Genomic DNA, 10,973 nt, shown 5'->3' on the forward strand with positions numbered 1-10,973 from the left:
GGATCATTCTTGGCCCAAGTGTCATGATAATTGCGACAGTATTTTTCCAGTATTTAAACATCCTTGGTGAAGGTAAAACAACAATGATGTCTGGTTCGGCAGACTTGATTTAGATCCTTTTATCCTGTCCATTATGCAATAAGTACTCGTTTAATTGTCATGCACTAAAAAACTAAATGAAACACTTTCCTCAGATTAAATGTCACTCAACCTGCTTTCTTCAACTCCATCTTCTACTGGTTAAACTCTCTGTCATTACATCTTTCTGCTTCAGTAACATGTGCCTCTACAAGAGAGATGTTTTGAATTAGCCTCTACATTTTTCATTTTACGAGCATCTTCAATCCTTTTTGAAGTGTAAATTACCACATGTGGTGACTCGAAAATAACCTTTTCCAGCACTTCTTGGCCAAGAGGCTCCAATATTGTTCTGGTAATCAATTAGGTAATTAGTTCCACTATTCACCGGCTAAATCACCTTTTTTTCACCTCAGTCTTTAAGAACTCTCTCTCTCTCTCTTGTCCCTTTTGAACGACACACTCTTTTTATCTGCATTTGTTCCCACTGCTTTTAACCTTAATTCTATTCTCTATGCTTTTATTCTTTACTTCTGTGCTTTTAGCAATTGCCCTACTGTGGACTACAGATGAAAATAAGCCTTTTTGAATAATTCTGGCATATTTGGACCAATGTTATTTATATGCTCTGTCCCTGTCAAATGTAGAAATACTCTAAAACAAATCTTTTCCACTGTGACTCCCAAAGAAGCTCCCTTGAAAATAAATGTAGCTGCTTTAGCCCGGCTGTACTTTGCTTAGAATATTAGTATTGACGTGACTCAGGTGTTAATTCAGATGTGAAACTGCAGCTTAAACTGCTGTCAGAGTAATGAAAGGGGTAAGGGGTGCCTGCTTGAAGGTGGATTTAGTTAATCAATATGCCTTACACTTCTCTAGCAGTCTAAGAAGCATTTCATAGTATTTCTTTTAAAGTTAAACGCTGCGTTTGTCCTCCTGATACACTGACTGCCTGGAGGAGCCTTGAGTTAATCTGATACCTTTAAGAGGGTTCAGTTCACTAAAGGTAAAAGCCTTTTTATTACTGTGATGTGAAGCTGCTGGAAATAAAAGCAGCTGTTTTGAATCCTGATACATTCTTTCATTTGATATTCAGCTCCTGAAAATGGTAGTTGTTGCTCCGGATCGCAGATAGTTTTGTTTATTTGATGTCCAGAGATTTCTTCTGAGAGCAGAGAAACATTATCTCCTCACCTCGGCCTGAGGAGAGGGCAGTAAACACCAGCTGCAGTAAACATACAGAAAGCATCACTAAAGGGAATAAAAGTCACAAATAATATAGATATTATCCTGTAAGAACAACCTTGAACTTCTAAATGAAATTAAAAATATAACAGATGAGTCCCTGAGAGGATATACATGATATATCTTAAAGATGAAAGGTACTGCTCAATGGAAAACACACACTCAGTCTTTATCTAAAAGTGAAAACAAATGGCAATAAAGGCAGAAATATGTCAGATATAAAAGTGAACGTACTCCACAGAGCCAAGGTATTTGAACAGGGAGGGTCCACATGTCTTTGTCTTTTATTTCACCAAAGAAACAACTCTTCCCCTGCAGCTTAACTTCCACTGACATAGTGAAGTTTGCACCAAACAGGATCTTTCCCTTAACTTAACTTAACTTAATAAGTAGCTTTGTTGCCTGAAGCTTAAAGAGGCCCTTTTATGCTCATGTTCATATCAGTATTTATTGCCTCTACTGTGACATGACAAGCTCTTCATTGTTCTCATACTGCCTGTGCTGCAGCACCTCTTTTCACCCTCTGTCTGAAACCAGAGCCCAGTCTGCTCTGATTGGTAAGCTGTCTGTTGTGGAAGGGAACAAAGTTTTTTTTTTTTTAGCATTTTCAGACCATTTACATTCCCAAAAACCTAAATAAAACACTACAGGAAAGGGACAACCCCAAAAAGCATAATAGGGCCTCTTTAAGGAAACGTGGGGGCCAAACAGAGTAACCTGCAGTGCTTTGAGGGGTCGTGAAGACCGTTCATTTATTATTCGTTAGCGTTTAAAATCTTGAATATTTAAATGCGTTCCAAATTTGACTCAACGTTCAAAATGTACATAACATTCTAAGCATTCTAGTTTGTTCGAATGGTTCTAATCTAAACAATGTAGACATTCTAGACGAAACGCTTTTTAAAAGATATTTTTACGTTTCGATTTTCTAAAAGTTTACAATCTTCTAAATGTTATAAACGCCTAAACATTGTTCATTTTCTGAGTGTTCTTAATGTTTATGAACGTACTACATGTTCCTCTGGAGAACAGAAGTCCACTGAACCCCTCACACCGGGCGAGCGAGGCTCATGTCTCTCTCTCAGCGGGTTGTGTGTAATCTCAGTCTGCTCACAGCTGGAGCCTCTAGACCACTTTAACAGGAGAGCAACCACAAACCACACACACACACATACACACACACACACACACACACACACACACACCTCACTGTCTGTGTGTGGGTGTGTGGAGAAGGATCACTAAGCCTCTGTTTTGATTACTGCCTAATTTGCATGACGCACCCTGCTGTGAGCACACACGCACAAGCCCGCAGTACAGATGAACACGTCTCATACACACACACACACACACACACACACACACACACACACACACACACACACACACACACACACACACACACATTGTTGTACAGAAAGGAAACCACACACACACATACACACATTCCCGCTGTGCTTTGTGTGAGTGTGACTTAAAGGATTTCTGCGTTTTATTATCTGAGAAACAAAAGACTGTAGCTAATAGTGTGTGTGTGTGTGTGTGTGTGTGCGTTTTATCCTTAATCCTGCAGTGTTTTCATTTTGTCTCTCCCTCAGTCATCAATATTCTCGTCGTCACACGGCAGATAAACACTGAGCGTTCGGCGCTGACATTTCTCCCAAACACACGGCTGAAATAATGAGAATATGTTTGCAGCAGCACGACGCGAGGCCAGAACAAGAACAATACCTGGACCACTGCTGCTCACATTTCTAACTTATTTTTTAACAAATCAACACTCAATTGCAACAGAAATTAGATTTGTAAGAAAAGCCATTCTTATGAACACAATGAGACAGAGAATGAATCCATAAGCTGCAAAAATGTTGATATTTTATGTATTTACTCCTTTATTTAAACGCATTTAGTCTCATTGAGATTGGGATCCTTTTATATATATATCATTTTATTGAATATAAAGTTCACACATAGTACACTCTAATACATTTCTACAATTTAAAGTTACCAGTCTGATTGCAAAAGCATTAAGTAAAAGCTTTCAAGAGCTGGCTAAATGTTTGAAGCCATTTTATATTTCTTGTAGTATGTTTATATAAAAAGCAACCCTCATTTAAAGTCAGAAATATTCAATACTTAGTCAAAACCGCCACCTTTTCCTAATCTCTGACCCTGAAGATCATGAAGGATTAGGACATGAAGTTTGGGGTCCAGTTTCAAATTCTTCAAACAAAACATAACCCAGGATTCATTCCGACTTCCTCCCTCTGACTTTTTTAAAATCTAGATGTCCACATGTGTGCAGTTGGTGCATGTTGTTCACACAGTCATTGGTTTGCGCAAAGAAAGACCTTTTGCCAACTTTATTCGCCTTGGTGACCAATTAGATGTCGAATTTAAGCTCAAGGAAGTCACCCTAAGGTCACATTTGGGAGAAAAATGGGCAAGATCCAAATGTGTATTTTCATGATAATTAGTATAGCCTGGAGGACAGCATTTCAACTCGCACATCAAGACAATCTAAAAGAAATATACATATTCTCATGAAATATATAACATGTTGAGCCATTAAAAGGTTAATAATGCTGCCCTCTTTCTGTACATGATGAGTGTTGTCTTCAAAAACCCCGACTGAGCTCACAGGTTTGATTTCCACGGCAGCTAAACATTCTTGTGTTTTTGTTTGTTTTGCAGACATTGAGCCTCCACAGGGTGAGCAGCTGATTGGTTGATTTTGTCTGGAGGTCAGGGGTTGAGGGGCCATGGCGGGCCGACTCCTGCTCTTCCTGTTCGTCTCGGTGGCGCTCGGCCACGCCCACTTCCCGTCTGGCCAGCGTCTGAAGCCCCGCCTCCAGAGAGACCGCCGCAACATCCGGCCGAACATCATCCTCATCCTGACCGACGACCAGGACCAGGAGCTGGGTGAGGGAAACACATATATAATTAATAACCACACACTATTATATTACTACTTCTAATGCCTTTACTGCTAATAAAACTGAGGCTACTAGTGTTTAAACTCATCAACCACCATAAAACAACACCACAGGATTTAACATGAGCTTTATTTATACCATCACTGACCTTTTGCTAAGCATTGTGTACTTATTTTAAGGATGTAAAAAGCCTGAGACTCAAATTCGTCTTTTTTTAAGTACAATTTTGATCCTTTAGTAAAGATAAATCTATATATGTGTTTTTGCAGTAGTATGTAGAGGATGTGACATTACTATATTATAAGAAAACCGTAATCAGAGCTTATTGAGGCACTAGGACCACCTAAACAGATGTATACTTTGTTATTGTTCAGACAAGTTTTACAAAGAAAATGTCACTGCCATTTCTTGGGAGGTTTTTGAGAATTTCAATCAGACATTTTACCAACAAAACAAGTGATTCATTTACAGAATAGTTCAAACTGCCTCCAAGTAAACCATATATAACATAACAAGTACTGTTTACAAGTCAAAGCAGCAATAATGATTGATCCAGAAATATAAAGAAATTGACTTTCTGATAAACAAAGCTTTACTCTGTATATCCCAGAAGTTGGAATTGAATAAGTGTGTTATCAATAGCATTATTTGATGACCTCTTTCACCTCTGGTTTGTGTTTTTGGTAGTAAAAAAACACCCTAAATACAGTTATTGTTGTACAGAGTGTATCATTTACTAACAGTACATTTGTCTCTCTGCAGGTTCGATGCAGGCGATGAATAAAACTCGCCGCATCATGGAGGAGGGCGGGACTTCCTTCTCCAACGCCTTTGTGACCACGCCCATGTGCTGTCCGTCACGCTCCAGCATGCTCACTGGGAAGTAAGTCTTCATCATGTTTCATATATAGTATTAGATTTGGTTTGATTTCACCCAGCTAAATATAAGTATATATAACACACTCTCTGTGTCCCTCAGGTACGTCCACAACCACAACACTTACACCAACAACGAGAACTGTTCCTCGCCGTCATGGCAACGGCAGCATGAGCCGCGGTCCTTCGGGGTGTACCTCAACAACACTGGATACAGGACAGGTACACACACACACACAAACACACACACACACACACACTCTCACAAAATGTACATGAAAACAAATACACATACAAACATGTATTACCGGACTTGTGGGGACTCAACCATGGACCCCACTTTAGCTTATAAACAAAGCCACACACTTTTCTGTAACTGTGTGTGTGTGTGTGTGTGTGTGTGTGTGTGTGTGTGTGTGTGTGTGTGTGTATATGTGTGTGTGTGTGTGTGTGTGTGTCCCCTTCCTCCCTCCCTCCAGCCTTCTTCGGGAAGTACCTGAACGAGTACAACGGCACGTACGTCCCCCCCGGGTGGAGGGAGTGGCTCGGCCTGGTGAAGAACAGCCGCTTCTACAACTACACACTGAGCCGCAACGGAGTCCGAGAGAAACATGGAGCCCAGTACCCACAGGCAGGGACACACACGCACACACACACACACACACACACACACACACAAAATATTGCACAAAAGTAGGTGAAATGTCCTTAAAATCTCATTAAAACTTCACTTTACAAAACCAATATTAAAGAAAAAATCATAACATTTTGAAATCGGACTCTTGTTTGGTTTAGGTAACTTCAGCATTTATTTGTTGCATTACTAAAAGTACAAAAACAACGAAATACAAGCCATAAAAGTCCAGGTTCTTATCTTGTAAATGTTAGTTGTTGATATCAAAAGGCTTCATCTCTTCAGTTTACTGCAATGTTCCTTGAAATAAATGATGTATTTGGGGACGAATCTAAGGAAGAAGTGTAGTCAATTTAAAAGTGAATATTTCGTAATTAATCATGTGTTATTAAACCTACTTATCCAGGGTGGAAACAACAAAAATAATAATTATAAAAAAAGCTTTTGTGTGTTTCCAGGACTACCTGACGGATCTGATCACTGCCGAGTCCATCCGGTACTTCCGCTCCTCGAAGAGAGTGTATCCTCACCGGCCCGTCATGATGGTGCTGAGCCACGCGGCGCCGCACGGACCCGAGGACTCAGCGCCACAGTACAGCACCGCCTTTCCCAACGCATCCCAGCACATGTAGGCCCACACACACACTCACACACACACACACACACACACACACACACACACACACACACACACACACACACACACACACACACACACACCATGAGACTAAGCCATTGTAATCCAGCTGAAGAATGGGGCAGCTCCGCTCCGCTCTGAGGGATAAATCCTGATATAACACAGCTGAAACAAAGCAATCCACCCTCATATCTGTGTGTGAGTGATGTAGTGTGTGTGTGTGTGTGTGTGTGTGTGTGTGTGTGTGTGTGTGTGTGTGTGTGTTACAAATGCATGGGTTTTATGTCTTAGTTAATTATTTTTCTGAATTGAACCGAATTTAAATGAAAACCTGTCAGTCTACATTTACATGTATTTACAGTACGAGCTGAAAGACAGACAGACAGACAGACAGACAGGCAGGCAGACAGACAGGCAGGCAGACAGACAGACAGACAGACAGACACACACACACACACACACACACACACACACACACACACGCATCACAGCAGTGCCAGACAGTCTTTTACCTCCCTCGTAAAGCCAAACAGCTGCCGGAGGAATCGCCGGCCGTACTCCAGTCATATGAACATTTAAATCCCATTTGAAGCTCAGCTGGATTTCTAGTAACACAAAAACTCTGCAGGAACGAATAGGATCCCTGTCCTCTGGGAGGAGAAAACTATAATACACTGTCCTGGAAAACAAATGACCCTTGCACAGAATCACAACTTTTATACTTATTATTATACATTTGAACTAACTTCAAACAGGATAGATAGCGGACATAGTCTCTGTGTGACATATTTACAACAGAAAATAAACCAGCTTTGCAGGCTGTGTGTTGAAATATTTGATATTGAATTGCTATAACAAGTCATGATATGTTATATGATGCAGTTCCAGCTTTATAAATAGGATTGATGTTCAGAAGAAGACATATTCTACTCATTATCAGGTTCATATCAGTATGTAGTGTCTCTTTAATGTTCAGAAAGCTCTTTATGTTTCTCATACTGCCTGTGCTGCAGTACCTCTTTTCACCCTCTGTCTGAAACCAGAGCGCAGTCTGCTCTGATTGGTTAGCTGGACGATCTCTGTTGTGATTGTTCAACCGCTCAGAGATGCCCCTAAGCCTATCAGAGAGAAACTCCAGAGGGATACAATTTGAGCCTTTGCAGACCATTTACATGCACTAAAACCTCTATAAACACTACAGGACAGGGAAACCCCCAACAAAGCATAATAGGAACTCTTTAAGGACATTTCTGTGACAAAAACAGACGGTTTAAAGTTCAATTTTTAGGAGGAAAGAACATAAAAGCTGAACATCATTCTGTAAGGAACTAATCTGGAGGTAAGAGTTTCTCCCCGAAGAAATAAAGCATTGAATCAACAGAAAATAAGACCCTGCAGAAGTAAAAGATGAAGTTGAAACCTTTTTTTCCACATTTCTTTTCACCACAAATGGGGATTTCAGACTTCACATTTAGGTGGATTGGGTTTTGTAATATAGTGGATGTTTACACTCCTTAAAAGCCTTAGGATAATTATTTTTAATGACCTCCTTTCACATAGTAACATAAGTCTGTTTGGAAGAGAAACAAGCCTTAGCAAGGTAATTATAACCCGACACGCACACAAAGGCGAATCAAAGCACGTTGCATAATGAATAAGAGGCATTAAATAAGGATGCAGAACAAGACATTTACCAACAAATGAAATATTGAAACTACTCTTAACTGCCTGCAGGCACGCCATGAGGCTGACTCGTCAAAAATAAACAAGCTACGCGTTTCTATTTATTCTAGGGGTTTGTACCCTCTGCTGGGGGGGAAATGTTGAGGTTTTACTGAGTATAGCACCAGACGGGAAGATCAGGAGGTTGTGAAATTCATCCTTATGTCTCGTCTGACGTCCACGAATCAGAGGTTTGTACTTTCAACCCGACTTTAACACAAAACACTCGTGACTTCAGTGGAGCTTTTTGACCTAAAATGACTTAGAACCGTCCCCCTAAGGCCAGTATTTTTATACTGCCACTTTCAACAACAAGGCTTTTCAAAGGGTTTTACAAAAATCACTAAACGCATCAAGACATGGGGAAAAGAAACACATTATAAAACCACATTAAAACCTTCATTACTGTGCAAATTTAGATTGCATTTCTGGCAAAGGTCTATCAATGAATTCTCCCTTTATTTCCATAATTATTCAAACATTAATGCTAATTTTCCCAGTAAGTCGACAAACCAAATGCACTGTTTTTACCGACAGCATCCAATCAAGTTTCAGGAAAGAAACCAACCCTAACCCTAACCCAGAAAAACACATTTATATTTGTTGTTATATTTTGTAGAGAACTTTGCACATTTTCACCTTATGTTTTTATATATATTCATTTGTATATTATTTATATATTTATTATTATTTAATATCATTTTAAAATGGAGCTACTTTTACAAAATCCATGTTCCCCCTGGTAAATACACATATTCTGAATCTGATTAACTAATGTTGCAACACAGTTGGAAAGATGACACAAAAATAAAATGTTGAGGTGAAAAAAACTGCGTTATTCTGAACATGAGGGTCTCCAATGGCGTTACATTTGGTGAAGAGCATATTCAAATGTGTTTAGGACTAAAAAAATCAGGACTTGACAACAAAAGCACTCCTCCACCAGCAGCTTGTTAGAGGTTTTACTCCTCGAGCTGTGTGTCGTCAACAAACTGTGGCCTGAACTGCTGATGAGAGGTGTGTGTGTGTGTGTGTGTGTGTGTGTGTGTGTGTGTGTGTGTGTGAGGGAAGCAGATGCAGAGGTTTGCCGCTTGTTTAAGTTTATTTCTGTCCCAATGTGCAAATGTAATTACATCGCTGCAGAGGAGAGAGGAGGAGAGCAAATGAGTCGTCTGATGGGACTCATTCATTATCCACACAGAACACAGAGTCAGAACATCCTCTGCTAACACAGTGTGAGTGTGTGTGTGTGTGTGAGTGTGTGTAATTAATGAACAGGAGCATCTGCTGCCATTACTCCACACACAGCTGGATGTGTCCTGTTACCTCCACACACCAGTATAATGAACACACACACACACTTAATACACACTGCAGTTACTAACATTGGAGTTCACCCAGTAGAGTTTCTGTTTACTCCTGTCCGGTTCAAAAGCTTAAACCAGTTTAATTTTATTCAAAACAGCTGAGCACGCATTGGGCATTATGTCACTTTCTGGATCTAAAAGTGACCTACATCAGCAGGTCTGATTATAAACGGACTAAGAGCCAACACATATATTTTCTACAGCTCTGACACCCGTGCACGCCTAGACCCTTGATGAGACCGTCCTATTTCCTGCCTGGCAACCAATGAGAACATTTTATTTTTTCAAAAAAGGATTTGAGTTGTTTCTAGATATAGCATTATCCAGAAAGGAAGAGGAATCTGAATTGTGTCCTCCCTTTAACACCTCCTCTCTCCTCCTCCTCCTCCTCCTCCTCCTCCTCACCAGTACTCCCAGTTATAACTACGCTCCGAACCAGGATAAGCACTGGATCATGCGCTACACGGGCGCCATGAAGCCCATCCACATGGAGTTCACCAACATGCTGCAGAGGAAGCGGCTGCAGACGCTGCTGTCTGTGGACGACAGCGTAGAGAAGGTACACACACACACACACACACACACACACACACACACACACACACACACACACACACACACACACTGTGGTAATAAGCACATGTTGCTGCTATTACCTGCTTCCTCGGGTCCGTAAGTAAAGTTAAATGTAAAGAAAACCTTGTGCTCTTTTTCTTAAAGAGACTAAACGATATAAATGAAGTGACTCCTGTCGTGTGTGTGTGTGTGTGTGTGTGTGTGTGTGTGTGTGTGTGTGTGTGTGTGTGTGTGTGTGTGTGTGTGTGTGTGTGTGTGTGTGTGTGTGTGTGTGTGTGTGTGTGTGTGTGTGTGTGTGTGTGTGTGTGTGTGTGTGTGTGTGTGTGTGTGTGTGTGTGTGTGTGTCTTAGCTATACAACATGCTGGTGGAGACCGGAGAGTTGGAGAACACCTACATCATCTACACCTCTGATCACGGCTACCACATCGGACAGTTTGGCCTCGTCAAAGGTAAAGAAAAGGACGAAATAATCTCTGAAGAGAAACTCTGAACGCTCCTTTGTGATGTCACTTTCTGAGAACCCAACCCTAAATATTAAATACCAAACAGTTGTCCAGGGTTGTTGGTTCATTTGTGGGGAAAATGTGTAACAATTCCACGTTAATCCACAAAAAGAAATGAAAGAAAATTGTAATTCTCTCCAGTTTTTGAGAACATTAAAGCCCCAGATGTTTGCAGGTACACATCTGGAGCTTTAATGTTTTTTTAGTCACCTGTTACATCATCCAACTCAAGTCATCCTGTAAAGTAGTATCTCTATCTCTTTTGGTGACTGTGCATATATCCTCATGCTAAACATACCAAACATAGAGGTAGCAGAAAAAGAGATTTGATTTATGAGCAACAGGTTTGTAAAAGATCTGAAATGCGCTCTAAAACTATCTCCTTCTGTTCAAATATG

At 40.5% G+C, this 10,973-nt stretch overlaps 1 protein-coding gene across 7 annotated transcripts in view; it reads left to right on the forward strand.

The window, feature by feature from the left end:
• sulf2b (sulfatase 2b) overlaps window positions 1-10,973 on the forward strand; it is a 71,929-nt gene that overhangs the window by 45,970 nt on the left and 14,986 nt on the right. For all 7 annotated transcript variants that reach the window (XM_063884870.1, XM_063884879.1, XM_063884873.1 and 4 more), the window contains 7 exons: window positions 4,018-4,245; window positions 5,022-5,142; window positions 5,239-5,357; window positions 5,615-5,766; window positions 6,228-6,397; window positions 9,904-10,054; window positions 10,422-10,521. In XM_063884870.1, coding sequence (XP_063740940.1) covers window positions 4,086-4,245; window positions 5,022-5,142; window positions 5,239-5,357; window positions 5,615-5,766; window positions 6,228-6,397; window positions 9,904-10,054; window positions 10,422-10,521 — 973 coding nt within the window. In that variant the 5' untranslated portion in view covers window positions 4,018-4,085. The remainder of the gene's footprint in view (window positions 1-4,017; window positions 4,246-5,021; window positions 5,143-5,238; window positions 5,358-5,614; window positions 5,767-6,227; window positions 6,398-9,903; window positions 10,055-10,421; window positions 10,522-10,973) is intronic.

Source organism: Eleginops maclovinus, chromosome 1 (assembly GCF_036324505.1).
Source record: "Eleginops maclovinus isolate JMC-PN-2008 ecotype Puerto Natales chromosome 1, JC_Emac_rtc_rv5, whole genome shotgun sequence".
NCBI lineage: Eukaryota > Metazoa > Chordata > Actinopteri > Perciformes > Eleginopidae > Eleginops > Eleginops maclovinus.